The sequence below is a fragment of the Struthio camelus genome, chromosome 8 (genome assembly GCF_040807025.1).
Source record: "Struthio camelus isolate bStrCam1 chromosome 8, bStrCam1.hap1, whole genome shotgun sequence".
Taxonomy (NCBI): Eukaryota; Metazoa; Chordata; class Aves; order Struthioniformes; family Struthionidae; genus Struthio; species Struthio camelus.
The window spans coordinates 4,014,858-4,029,254 of NC_090949.1; the positions used below are offsets into that span (position 1 = coordinate 4,014,858).

A 14,397-nucleotide genomic window follows, 5' to 3' on the forward strand; every position below is an offset into this window, starting at 1 on the left:
ATGAGTACTCTTTTATTCATGTGTTCAGCGTAAATAATTTTGCATGTAAACGTTACCTTTGTGCACTGTGGACCCTCTGCTAGTTTTCTATTCCAGCAATGGCAGGCTTAGGTCGGTATTGAAGTTCCATTATTCAAAGCAGATAAAATAAAATGTAAACCAAAAGCAAGTGGAAAATTAATATTATCTGTAACATTAGAATGCATGACATTAGAAACTCAGGAAAATAGTGTGTCGTCTTCTAACGTACCGCTGTCAGTCTTTTCAACAAAGTTTGTTCTTTCTGTTCTACTTAGTAATAAAAGAAGCTGCCGTTCTGAAGAAACACAACCTCTTTGAAGATAACTTGAATTTGCCTTGCGAAAGCGTATCCAGTTTAACTGACTTGAAGACTCCTTCAGGATCAGCTCAAACCACTCCTGCCAAGAAGCCTTCCACCACCAGAGCAGAAATGTCAGATACTGAAACTCCAAGTGATGAAACACTCATTGTGACTGAAAAAATTTCTTGGGAGAAGGATCGTGGTGATGGAAAGTCATCAGTCAAAGAGGCAGTAGTTTCTGTCAGTGTGGCTGATATTCGGGCAAGCGCAAGTGAAAAAGTGATCATTACAGACATCAGGGAAAAACAGGATTCCCCTCCGTATACTCCTAAGAAACAAGAAGCTGCAGAGGGAAAAATCACCTCCCAGGATGAAGATACAGAGAAAGCTCAGTTTGTGCAGACCCCTGAGAAAGAACTTAAGACACAACAAGGAGCTGTGGAGGAAAAAGTAACTTCTGAGACTGAAACTACAGCGAAAGAAGATTTTGGAGCCAGCACCGTACAGCAAACAGAACTTAAGGTACATGAAGGAGCAATGGAGAAAACAGTAACTTCTCAGCCTGAAAAGGCAACAGAAGCTGAGCTTGCAGGTGGCACAGAAAAAGAAAGCGAAGTAGAGGAAGAAGCTGCAGAGGTAAACCTAACTTCCCCACACGATAATGTAGCAGAAGCAGAAATTTTAGGGAGTGCTGGAAAGAAAAGCCTGGTAGAAGAAGGGATTGTGGAAGAATTGCCTCAGAGTGAAAATGCAGTAGGGTTTGGAGAGGATAGTGAAAAAGAAAGCAAGAACCAAGCAGAGATCACTGAGGAAAGGGTTACTTCACAGAACGAAAACACATTGAAAGGAGGGTTTGGGGATAAGACTGAAAAAGAAAGCAAGTCAGAAGAAAAGAGTGTTAAACCTCCTGATGATGTGAATGAGATAAGGAGTTTGCTGATGGTAACAGTTGAATTACCAGCAGATACTCCGTGTGAGAACATAAAAGAGATTTATGAGTGTGAGACTTTAAAGCTGCAGGAGCACGATAACGGGAAAAATGAGACGAGCAAAATTATTGCAGCAGAAAGTCAAGCAAGCCAGATGATGAATAAAGATGCAGAGTGCGTCGAGATCCAGGGGGACCATTTATCTCCATCCAGTTCGGGGACAGATGGTGCGAATTTAGTGAATGTGTCTGAGAGGGCCTGCAATATGGCACAAGCAGAATGGTTGGTGGAAATCTCTGATACACCTCAAGAGGTAAAGACAGAAATGGCGATGGACCACAGTCTTTGGTACACAGGCACGGGAAGCTGTGAAAGTGATAGATTGCAACCAGAGGAACACACTGAAAACTTGTGCGAAGACAAAAGATTAGATGTGGAGGAGGGAGGAGCAAGGAATAGTTACGCTGTCCCAGTGGAAGCAGGGACTGAGAGCTTTTCCCCTAATCCTGCTGAAAGTCCAGACAAAACACAAGTGCCCATTTTGAAAACACAAGACCCAAGACCAGAACCGACAGATGTGCCAGCTCCTTCCATGCTGGAGCAGGGCGGCGTTAGCGCCGTCCAGGTCACAGGAGATGCTCAGTCTGGGGAGGGTGAAGGGAAGCCAGCAGATGAATCATCTTCACACGCTGAAATTAAAAGCTCAGAAGGAAGAGAGATCTTCACAGAAGAGAGCAGGAAAGATAGTTCTGTACAGCAAAATTCTGAAGAGTAAGAAGTGTTTCTCAGCCCGGCCCTCTAGGATTTATTCACTTCAGTAGCCCCTGTTTAATCATGAATACTTGTTTAAGTCAAGGCTGGAGGAGATGGGCTCTACTCTTGCAGTTTTGTGACAGATCCCTTCCTAAGTGACGGATGATTGGTTTCTTTTCGCTTAAAGCCCTTGCTCTTTAAAATCAGGTTACTACTTGGGAACCTCATCTTTCACTTAAAATTTGCTACCTTTTATGGTTATAGAAAAAAGTTTGAAGGTGTGACCACTGAAGGCTTCAAAAGGAACTCGCCCCCCGGCTACAAACTTTTTTCTTTTTTTAACAACTTCACTGTTCTTAGGTTCTTTAGCAGGGACCAGCTCATGGTTTTTAAATGCATGGATGTGACAGCAACGTTATGATTCTTAGGCGGTTGGTACACAAGCTGTTATTCAAGGATGCTTTTAGTATTTGCATGCAGTATATGGGAAATAAATAACATTTTTAGTAGTTAAACAGGAACCGAATAGTTAATTTGCTAGATTGCTCAAAAGCCACATTGTATGCAAACTCTGGAAACTGATTACTTAAATATTTTAAAGTATTGACAGATATGAAAGACAATGAAGTGTTCTGATTTTTTTTTTCTTATTGCGATATTTAAAATGGGAAAAACATGGGAGCAGGTTTCTCAATCCCACTCTGCACTTCTGGGTTATGTTTAGCCTTCCAGAGCACTTTACAGCTGTTTTATTTTGTTTTCTTTTATGGAAGGGAAAGATGAGAATGTTTACAATAACTATAATCATTAGGTAGCATCTTTCTGTCGTACTTCCCACCATAAAATATGTTCATGTACTGCTATCTAATACAGACTAGTAAGAGTCCTGCCGTGCGCATTCTTACTGACTTCAGTTACAGTACCCCGGCTGCGTAGGCCTTGGTGACGGCTTTTAGCTGCGTAAGCTACATCGTACGTTGCAGTAACTATGAAATATCATAATCATTGTATATAATCTCAAAAGCAGATATTGATTGAGGCAGAAAGCAGCTAAGGCTTGTTCACTTGCTCTTAGATTTTGGAGGGCAGAATCACGTTTCAGAAGCAGTTACTAAATGAGACGTGCTGTTTTCATATCCAGTGTATTATCATCCACAACATCAAATTGTGATCTATGCACAAAGTTGCACATAGGCATTACTTGCACACACAGTATTAAAGACTCTGTGTGCAGAAAAGCATGGGAGTGAAAAATAGTGTTTAAATAAATTCGGCATGCGAACCAGCCATGTACCTGAGAGGTCAGTTTAAAGCACCTTAAAAATTTGGCCTGGAGTTTCAGACTCTTTCTGAATAAATATAATACAGTCCAGGACGGCTAAGATCAATTATAAATACAGTAAGTAAGGACTGCAGAGTTGCGCCCATAAAGATATGGGAAGAAATGATGAAATCCCAAGGGTCCTGAAAAATAGCACAGTCCTGATATTTGTTGGCATTTAACTTTAACTAACTGTGTAGAGTCTATTATTTAATGCTATCCAATATTCTATAATACTAACAGAGTAGTGACACTAGAGGAACAGGCAAACATTACTGCGTAGGGATGGAAGGTTGTTGAGTAACTTGACCAGCTGGAACATCGCTATTGTAAAATAAATGCAGCTACTGTTTTTTTCCTAAAACCCTCTTGTGGACATGGACGTGCATATACGTTTGCCTTGCAAAAGTGGTTTTGAATAGCGTCCTCCTTACGTTTAATGCAAAAATACTCGTCTGCCAACGCACGCACAAACCACTGTCAGCTAATTCCTTACAAATCTTTACCTATTTCGAATTGGTACTGAACACAAGTGACTCCAAATTTAGAATATGTGCTTGATAGCTGATCAGCAGCAGTCTATTTTAGCCACGTCGTGGAATATGGGACACGAACATTTCCAGTGTGTGTGCTGCATGACAGAGGAATAGTAGGGCAGCGACAGCCGCCGCAAAAAAGGCTGCGTTCCTCTACTAAAGCTATTTAGCACCGATGTGAATTAGACAGATCTTTGTGCGTGAGCAGTACAAAAAGGATGTAGCATAAGCATTCTCCCCGAAGTAAATTTTGAGTTATTCCTGTGGCGGGCTTAGATCTGGGGGACGTTTTCCTGTACGCGCTTAGCAATTTAGCTGCCGAATACAGGAACGCGTTTCCGGAGCGGAGCGGGCAAGAGCTGGGAAGAGTTACCGTGCCCACCCCGTCGCGTCGCCGCTGGGAGAGCGATTTTTGCCTTCGCCTACGTTTTCCTGGTTTCCCGTACGTTCCGTGCAGTAGCCGCCTCGGAGTAACAACCGCGTGCCTTATTTCGGCGGGAGCGACAGCGGTTTGGAGGCCGAAGGAGCGCGGGTTAGAAGACGAGCCCGCTGACGGGTCGGTCGTTTTGGTGGCTTGCTTGGGGCGCCCTGCCGCCGCTCTCCCGTAAGGAGCACCTTCCTCGGCTAAACTGGGAACGCCGATAAAAGACTGCTCGAGCTTTCGGAGCCCGAGAGGGTTGGGGACGAGCCGGGCGGAGGCGCTTGGAGGAGGGAAGGAGCTTTTCCGGGCGGCGCGCCTGGCCTTGCCGTCCTACGTCATTCGGTTGTAAGGGACGGGACCCGAAACACAAGTGTATCTTGCGCATAACTTTGTAATAACCGCTTTTAACGACAATAAAGTAAGCTCATCCCTTCCACTGCTAGGGTCTGGAGTTGTTTTTTTTTTTCTTTTTTTTTGTTTTGTTTTTCCCCCTTTCGTTCGTTTTAGACAACGCGTCCGCGGGTATTTGGATGCTCAACTGCCCTCGGGTGACGCCCCGGGCGGTAACGGCCACGCTGCCCAGCCCGGGGGCCGGTTTCCTTCGCACCGTGTCTTGTCCCCCCCCCCCCCTTCCTTGTGCCCCCCATCCCGGCTGTTTTGCCACCACGTTAAAGGAAGAGGCGCTCGGCAGCGCGCTGCGCGCCGCGGCCGCCCCCTCAGAGCGCGGCGGCGGCCATGACACCCCGGCCCCGCGCCCACAAACTACAACCCCCAGCGGGCGCCGGCCCGCCCGCCGCGTCGGAGGGGAGGGGGCCGGGGGCGGGCAGGGCGTGCTGGGAGCTGTAGTCCGCCCGCTGCCGCGCCTGCGCGCTCGCTCCGCCGCGGGCGGGCCCGCCCCTCCTTTTGTCCACGTCGCCCTCGCGCGAGGCCCCGCGCGCGCCGGAATCACGTGAGGCGGGTGGCGGCGCAGGGCGGGAGCCCGCAGCCTATTGGCCCGGCCGGGCGGGGCGGGCGGGAGCGGCCGGAAGCGGCGGCGCGAGGCGGTTTCCCTGGCTACGCCTGGCCGGTCCCTTCCGGCTGCGCGTCGGCGCCTGGAGCCGCGGCGGCCGCCGCCCGCGGGCGAGGGGAGGATGGGCCGGCGCCGGGCCTAGCGGGGAGGGCAGGCGGCCGCCGCCATGAGCGGAGCTGGTGGCCGCGAGCGGGGCAGCGCGCAGCCGGCGCCCCGCTGCAGGCGGCCCTGGAGGCTGTTGGCCCTCGGGCTCCTCTCGGCCTCCTCCGTGTTGGCGGCCGCCCCGGGCGCCGGAGCCATGAGCAAGGAGGAGAAGCGGCGGCTGGGGTGAGCGCGGCGGCGGGGCCGGGAGAGGGGCGGCGGCGGCCGGGCCTGGGCGGAGAGCGGGACAGGGGGGCCGCGCCGGGCCGGGGCCGTTAGTTCCCCCCCCCCGCGCGCGCCCCGGGGCCCTTGGGGGCCGTTAGTTCCCCCTTCCCCCCTCCCCCCCCGCGCCCCGGGGCCCTTGGGGGCCGTTAGCCCCCCACCCTGGGGTCCTTGGGGGCCGTCAGCCCTGTCGAGGCAGCTCCGAGCTGCCCGAAAGCTGCGGCCAGGCGTTGCCAGTAATGACGGGGAGAAGGCAGCAGAGGTAAATCTGAACCCTTGGTCTCTCGGGCCGGGTCTCTGGAGCACGGGAGTGTTTGAGACTCGTTTAAAAAAAAAAAAAGGGGTAAATGTTGACGTGTATCCTTGCCTGGTGTGTGATGAGGTGAGTTACTTCGGTCCCCCGTTTATGCACTTGTAAGAAGCTGCTCCTTTAATAAGGTTTTTAGTTAAAGGGTAAGGACTGCAGTGCCAGTGACAGAAAACATATGTTGCCACACAGAGCAGGATTTTTTGGAGATGGACGTGTCATCAGGTGTATCATGATTTGGGTCTAGTACTGGGGCAGTTTCATCATCAGCCTGCAAGACAGAGATGCAGAAAGTCTATTGGAGAAACACTGGGGACTTACAAAGTTATCAATCGTTAGGTATAAGTCCACATTTAATGCTAATAATGTTTACAGTTACTGAGGTTTTTTCCATCTTGGGATCTCTGAATACTTGGACTCTCTGATGGTTTGTATTTTTTTTCCTCACGTGACTACAACAGGAGTTTAAACTTTTTATTCCCTGATGGGTTTAAAATGTTTGTGTTCATAACTCGTCCTCAGCGTGTCCTGTGATTGCCCCAAGAATCTGTGCAAGTGGGGCGTTTTCACTGTTTGCGTTTGGGGGGCTCTGAGCTGGGTCAGTCATGAATAATAGCAGCTATGCATATTTGTATGATGGCAAGGCTGTATCCGAACATGCCTTATAAATATAGCTTGCCTGTAGAGAAATAAAAGCGTTTTTTAATATGTTACTGAATACTGTATGCTTAGTTCGGGTGCGCAACTGGACCTGGCCGCTCTTGTGCGAAACCCTGGGGTTTTGACTGCCGCAACAGATCCCAGAGCTGCAGACTAGATACAGTCAGTGAAGCGCCTGAAAAAAGCATCACAGGCTGTAACCTTGTGCCAAATTAAAATTAACTTTTAAAATTTCCCAGTCATTTGACTGAATCAGATATTTGGAAGACAAATGTGTTCTTATCTCTTTTATATTCAGTCCCATCCACAGAGATGGTGAATGATGTTGTTAGAAATTAGCAAGGTCTTTTGCCTTGCGGGGCTTTTCATTAAAACAATTAGGTATGATGGGAAGCAGTACTCTCTGACTCTCAAAAAAAACCTACTACTTTTTTTTTTTTTATATAGTAGCATTTCTTACCTTGACTGCTTTTCAAACATGTAAAATAAATGTATTTTATAATCCACAAGAGTTTTCTTTGGTTTCATTTGCTAAGATTTCAAATGCAAGGAAGAGGGGTATGTGGTAACCCTCTTCCAAATCGTGGATAGGAATTTAGGCTGTGTCAGTTGTTTTTAGTATTGGTGATTGCAAGAAGAATGTAATTCTGTTTGCTGTTTTTTGCTTAGCAAGGAATGTATCCCATAGCTAGCTTTAATGTGTTGGTGACCTCTACAGCTATTTAAGAGGAAGCACAGGAAGTTGAATGAGAGTCCCCACATGTGAAACAGTTAATTTCATGTTAATTGAAAAAAAAAAACTTTTTTTTTTTTTGTAAGTGAATGAAAGTGAGTTGGGAGATATTATTTTGCCTCATTTCATATATACTTGATCAGAGTGCGTTAGCAGGGGACCTGTTTCTGATTTTCAGATATATAGATTTCAGTATAGTACATCTTACCATCTTAAGGTGGCATGTGAAAAAAATACTATGAGGCAGACTGCTAACTTTTTTATTTTTTATTTTAGAAACCAAGTGCTGGAAATGTTTGATCATGCGTATACCAACTATATGGTAAGTCAAATACTGTTTGTTTAATTTTTTCGGATTTGTTTGTTGTTCCTGACATGAGAGGAAAAGTGACTTACAGAACATGCTGAAGGTGTAGTGAGGAGGTGGGAGGGGGAAAAACAAAGCTAAAATGATTAAGAGCGTCTGTATATTACTTCCAAGAAGAGCAGGTAGAGCTCAGAATTGCTATCAGTAACTACGTTAATCTGTGCTTGATCTTTCCTCAAACTGGTTTGTGTCGCATTAGACTGCGAGCAGTTTTCATCTTGGGTAAACTCTTTGGTTTGGAATTCCAGGCTCTCAAAACTATTGAAAAAGGAAATTTAAATATGAAATTATAATAATATTTAAATAGGAAATTATAGTATGTCTCCTGTAGTGAGATAAGTTAGATACAGTTTGGTAGCTCTTTTACAAACCAATAGTATTTGCCATGAACAAAGAGGGGGTTTTGATGTCATGCTTACAGTACATGCCCTCTTCTAAGTATGTGACCGTCATATGACGGTGAGGCACACTTTCTATGATTTCTTTTAATGCGGCTTGTGATTTTCTGCGCAAAACAGTTTGCGGTCTCTTTCAGGTGTGGTCATCTTCTGGAATCTAATCAACCTTGAAATAAGTTTAATTTAGATGTATTGCAGAATAAAGAATTGCTTTACTCAGGTAGACTGGCTTTCCTCAAATGAAAGTAATACGTTTCTGAGGAGAAACTGTAGATTTGAAAAACGTAGAATATTTATGCTTACCGAGTTTATGTTAACAGGTTTTCTTGTACGTTCTTTGCAGCTGTTACAGCAGATACCTCTTTTTTTTCTTCTCTTTTTCTAAGTTGCACCAGCTCGCACATGACAAACTGCTGTCTTTTGAAAATATCTTGCCACGTGTCCCAATTGCTGCCTTATGATTTAATTCTTGAGGCTTAAAAGCTAGTGGAGCATGTGAGTTGCTTATTTATAGTGCATGAGAGTTATAGAATTAATAGATGGAAACTCAGGCAAGATTATTTTTAAAATTGGTGCAGTTGTGTGTTTTTTTTTTTTTTTTTTTTTTCATTTAAACTTTAACTCTTGCTTTTGACAGCTTAGCTTGACAGTGTGCTTCCTGGTTATGATTTGAAGCTAATTACTTGGGACCTGATTCCTTACAAATGCTTGGCTTTGTCTGTTTGCCATGGCTATCTGAAGTAAAAACCTGTATATATTTGGCAAAATCACGTGAAAAGTTTCATGCAGGTAGAAAGGATCCGTTCATTGTGATAAATTAGAAAGTAGTTATGTATCTTGCTACATCTGTAAGAAGAAAACCCTAGAGGAAGGGGAGGAATGACTTCAGCTATCCTGGAAACTTGGAAGCCAAAAGGATATTTACTTGCCACGTAGGCTCAAACACTAATCAAACAGAGAAATGTGGCTTGTTTGCTTAAAGCCAAAGAAAAGATTAGGGCGTCAGGCTTAGTCCAACAGCAAGAAAATTAAGTGTTTTTTATGGTTGCTTTTGAAACAGACAGCTGATTTTCTGTTTCTATTAATACGTATTTTAGACACGAATAGCGAGAAGACTGAAAATTCATGTTTGCATGCAAGGGGGAAACTCCCTGGTCTTTTTTTCAGAACTTAACAGGAATTTTTAGCAAAAAGCTGCTTTCTTTCGTTGTTATTGTTCACCAACCTTTCTGATAAAGAAGAGGGCTTTTTCTTCACTGTCAGAAAGAATATTTCAAAATGTCTTTCACCTTAGGCTAGTAAGTATTTCTTGGTGTACGGCGCTAATAGCAATGCATCCTTTCTCTTTTTTTCGAATACAGTGCTACTATGAATTTACGTTCCTGACCTTGAGGAATATGATGATCCCTTCTGTCAGAACGTGTAGAAACTCCAGAGCATCTATCGAGCTGTGTAGTGTAGCGCTTTCCAGAAGTGTGCCGATTGTAACGTTTGTGCCGGATTTTGTATTTAATATCTTTGTATTCCCTTTGAGGTTACTTGAACTGGAAAAGTTACAAGTTCAGGACATCGCTTGACCCAGTAACCTTCAATGCTCTAGATAGAGACTAAGTGAACTTCTATTTTTCAAAGTGTTTCTGGTTCCTTTATGGTTTTTTTTAAGAGTAAAAAAGTTAGAGTAAAAAATTAGAAGGAAAGAAGACTAAAAAATTGGTCTTATCTTCTCCAGAGTTTTTAATGACCTTTTCTCTCCGTAATTTAAGCCGAGGATCTTAGTTTTGATGTTCCTTTTGCCTTGTAGTTCTCTCATGTGTTTTTTCTGACTACTTCTCATAGATATTCAGAAATATCCAAACTGTGTTAAAATGGTCTAGATTCTAGCTTTTATAGTTGAACTCGATGAGAGCAGAGTTGTGCAAAGGCCCTAAAACTTGATGGCAGGAGTGACAGGGAAAGAAACCATCCTTTTCAAAAAGAAATGGCTGTAAGAGGCGTTTATTTATAGGTGAGCGTTCCTTCTTTTCCGCTCTAGTCCATGTTTGAATATAGAACTTTTTTGTACTGTGTATTTGGAAGGACTTTGAATGTGCTTTTTTGTAGATTCAGTTTCTGTAACTGAACTTTTTAATTATGTAGCATGCTAGCTACCATGCTACAAGTAAAACTAGATAGCACCAGTTTCCTGAGGGAACCGGGAGAGAGAGGCTCCATCCCAAGTCTCTCACCTTGGCCTTCTAACAGAGGCACTTTCTTGCGTGACTGTTGAAGTTGGGTATATTTAAGATTAATCTTTCTTAATGTCACTGGTGACTCTTACAATAAGGATGAAATATAACAATATATTTGTATGTGTTTCCTTTGATATCCCATTTTGGTGGTAGTTTAAAACTGCAAAACTTGCACTGGCTCGATTGGCGGTCGGAAGAGGCATCTTATTCAGTATGCTGGACTTGGGCAAGGGTGACGTTTTTATTATTTCTGCCTGAGTGAAGAGAAATAAATAAGGTTACTATGCAACTTGCTTTGCAGATGGCTTTTCTATAACTGTGGAAAAGTCACTAGAGCTCTTGCTAAAAAAGCAGCAGCGTCACTCTCCTGAAAACTTTGCTTGTCCAAGGCTCAGTCTTCAGGCTTTTTTTTTGTGCGTTTGTGTGACTGTGGTCCTTTCCTACACATGGCATAGTGATTTACCAGTGTCTCGTTATTTTACCTTCTAAGTGAGTTCTCTTATCTGTCACCAACTGTGACTCTGCGTTACTTAATTCCTTTCGGAAATGTTTCCGAAGAGACTTTAAAGTCCAATAACCACTCGTTTTCTGTGAAGTATCAGCCACTTGATAATGCCTGTGTTAATTATAGGCCTTAAGCTCATCTTTGAGATAATCTCTGCGTAAGAAATGTTGTGGGAAACGTTGTACATGCCTTGTTGCAGGGAACACACATGATAATTGAATTAATTAGTGATTTTTGCGGGGAGGAGGAAGAGGGGGATGGATGTGCCATTAGTTGGTCCAGACTTCTTTGAGAGATTGGCGAGAGAGAGAGGAGAAAAAGGTCCCAATGCTCTGTTTACAGTTCAGTCATTGTCAGCTAGTCATGCTGCTTTTTTTTTTTCCCTGAAGTATAGGCTTCCTTTTAATGAACTATGAAGATTTAATGAAATGGCTATAATAATTATAACTTTATTCACCTGCTTGTTTACTTGTTTCCCTACAGGAACACGCGTATCCAGCTGATGAACTCATGCCTTTAACTTGTCGTGGACGAGTACGGGGTCAGGAACCGAGTCGAGGGGATGTAGATGACGCCTTGGGAAAGTTAGTGCTTGCAACATTTACTGTCTCGTATAAATGTCTAGGAATCTTGGTACAACTTGCAGCCCACAGAACTTTTTTTTTTTTTTACTTGATATGTCCACAAACTTATGTTTATTGAAAAAGATACTATGAACGCATACAGAAGTTAGCTTAGTTTGTGTGTCATAAATTTTTTTCCAGGGAAAAGAAAAAGCTATTGAGAAGAAAACTGTAATTGCAAACTTCTTTGAAGCTAGGCAGAAATTTTTTATTTCCTCCCATGATGTTAACTGATTTGAAATTGTACCTTAATCAGAAAAAGAGAATTGACCAGTGATCAGTGAATGAGATCCAAAGGTAGATTTAACTGCCATTCTGCAAGTTTATACCTTAGCAAAGCTTTTCTAGCGTGAGCTCACGTTATGGCATTAGTACGTTTGGTTGCTAAATAGGAGTTGTGAGCGTTAATTTTAGCTGCACAGAGCAGTGAGCTGTTAGCAAATGATTATCACACACATGGTAGCCTGAGCCGTTGTCCCAGTAGAAACCATTATTTCAGACCTGGAAATTCTTGATAAATTTTCTCTAGAGATGGCTCATAATGCAAAGTAATGTAATATTTCTGATCCTTTGTTGCGGGGGTGAAGTGTGGATTTAAGGTCCTTTTTTTCTCCGTGGTAAACTGAATGATCAAAGATAAAAGTTGAATTCCTATAAACGTGTTGGTTTTTTTGTAAGAAATGATGTCCGTATGTGCGCAGTTTGTTTACAGAGCAAATACAAAGAGCTGTTGCTTTTTTTGTAGTGGTATCACTGTTTAGTGTCCTTGAGCAGAACAGTGGTAATCAAAACCTAAGTTCTTATCTTAAACTCTATTTCTAATTCACTGTGTGATATTGAGCATGTCATTTTGGTTATTTTTCTTATATAGAAAAGTTCCTTAGTCTGGAGAGTCCTATATAATCCTGTCGTCTACTTAAAATTGCATGGATTGACCTTGGAGGTAGTGGCTTGCTACTGGGAGATGTGACTGATGAGAAAGAAATGTCAAGAAATCTCTCTCATATAATGACACAGAATGTCATTATATCTTAGAATTCAAGATGAAGGTGATCGTGCATGACCCCTTCAGTAGAATTCTAACTGCGCTCATGCGCAGGCAGGTGTTGTCTACAGTGTCTCAAATATTGAGCACTTTTAAAAATTCTTGACGTTCGCTCTTCAGCGGTAACCCTGAGTGGTAACCCTTCAAGGGTTACGGTGGTAACTGTTCCCAAAATTCTGTAAATTCTACTCTTATGCCCGCTGTGGTTTTCTTAACATGAGAGCAGTCATATCAGGTTAGGCCAGAGGTCCGCTCGGCTTGGTATACTCTCTGTGACAACCCTAGAGAAGAATAAATGAACAGGACAAGCCTTACTGTGATTCTCCTGTGGCAAACCACATGGATCCGACTGCAGCTGGGCGCAGGGTGGTATCTCTTTAAAAGCCATTTGTGGGTTTTTATTCCACGGATTTTTGCCTAATCACTTTTCAAATGCAGGTAAGCGTTTGGCTTTTCTAAAGCCAGAACTGCCTGTGGCGGCAAGTTCTCTGATCTGACCTTCTCTTTTATGGAATAAATAGTTCTTTATTTTAAGGCTGCCACTTGCTAGTGCTGGGTGGCGCTGGGTGAAATTTGCTGTGAGAAATGGTGAATAGCAGTTTCTCATCCTCTTTCTTCATGCCATGTGCAATTTTAAAATCATCTAATGACACTTCAGCTGTCACTTTGTAGGCTGGAGTGCAAGCATGTTTGCTTTTTCCTAGTACGGAAGCCACTCCATACTGTCAACCATCCGTATTGCTCATTTTTGTACCTTTTCCTGTTCCATTATACCCCACACAAGTTTTATAACAAAATAACAGCATTTTCTTTATCCTTTCACCAATGATTCCGACACTGAGTTTGCTTTTCCTTTCTTTTTGCTTGTAATGAATGCTGAGCAGACGTTTTTCTTAACTGTCTTGTAGCTGTTGACGAGCTTTCACCTTAGCAAGGAATCATCACTGAGTGTGTGCTAGAGTATTTCTCCATTGATTGCAACAAATCGCTGCTTTTTTTAAAGTGGATAATTGGAGTTTCTGATAGTGATTCTTTGATCTTCCTAAATAAACCTTGTCATTATTACATTTAGTAAGTCAACATTTCTCATTAGGAAAGAAAAGGAGTTGAAAGAGAGACTTTGGATCATTCTGTTGGGTCTCTTTTCAGTAGAATTGCATTTAGTTGGAGACAATTAAAAACTTTATTTGCTTACAAGAACTTTGAAAGCTGTGCGGTAAACTTTTTTTTTTTTAAATCATAGCTCATTCTAGTCAACTTCTATTCTGGTCCCTAGCAAAGGGAAGAGGCTTAGTGTAAGCAGAGTGTTAATTCTGGTATGAAACAGGTACTGTATAAAACTGATTTTCTAGTAGCTGATGACCTGTGAAGAATTAATTTCATTTCTTCCATGGTATTGCTTACTCTTAAAAAATAATTTAATTTCTAAACATACAGGCTTATAATCTATTTTAATTTTTATTTTATAGGTTTTCACTGACCTTGATTGATACCTTGGACACTCTTGTGGTAGGTTTAATTTATTGATAAACTTCACTAAAACAAAAACTTGTTTTCTTCTGTTCCAACTTCTTTTTTAGATTTCTATTTTGTTAAGCACTCTATTTTATATAAGACAATGTAATCTTACTTCACCTCTGATTTCTAGCCATCTGTTAAAAGTGGCTATTGCTTGTAAGAGCTTCCAAGTGCTGTGATAGTGGTGTTTGGAATTCATTGCAAAGTGAATAGCAGAACAGCTCCTTGGTAGTTCATTGACATTTTCTTTTCTTGTTTTGCTTGGGCTCTACAACAACAACAAAAAAAGGTATGTAAGTCTGCCTCCCATTATGGTTTAAAGCAGCACGCTGACCATGCATTTTATAAGACAGTGTTGT

The 14,397-nt window shown here is 42.8% G+C and overlaps 2 protein-coding genes across 3 annotated transcripts in view; both read left to right on the forward strand.

Moving 5' to 3' along the window:
• Window positions 1–4,718, forward strand: part of NIBAN1 (niban apoptosis regulator 1) — a 63,422-nt gene extending 58,704 nt beyond the window's left edge. The window contains exon 14 of the mRNA XM_068953532.1: window positions 297–4,718. Within this exon, the coding sequence (XP_068809633.1) occupies window positions 297–2,026 (1,730 nt within the window). The 3' untranslated portion in view covers window positions 2,027–4,718. The remainder of the gene's footprint in view (window positions 1–296) is intronic.
• Window positions 4,719–5,405: 687 nt separating this feature from the next.
• Window positions 5,406–14,397, forward strand: part of EDEM3 (ER degradation enhancing alpha-mannosidase like protein 3) — a 31,631-nt gene continuing 22,639 nt past the window's right edge. Inside the window, exons 1-4 of one of the 2 annotated variants that reach the window (XM_068952003.1) lie at window positions 5,406–5,618; window positions 7,631–7,676; window positions 11,336–11,436; window positions 13,990–14,029. In XM_068952003.1, the coding sequence (XP_068808104.1) occupies window positions 5,458–5,618; window positions 7,631–7,676; window positions 11,336–11,436; window positions 13,990–14,029 (348 nt within the window). In that variant the 5' untranslated portion in view covers window positions 5,406–5,457. The remainder of the gene's footprint in view (window positions 5,619–7,630; window positions 7,677–11,335; window positions 11,437–13,989; window positions 14,030–14,397) is intronic. The other variant, XM_068952004.1, reaches the window with a different exon arrangement.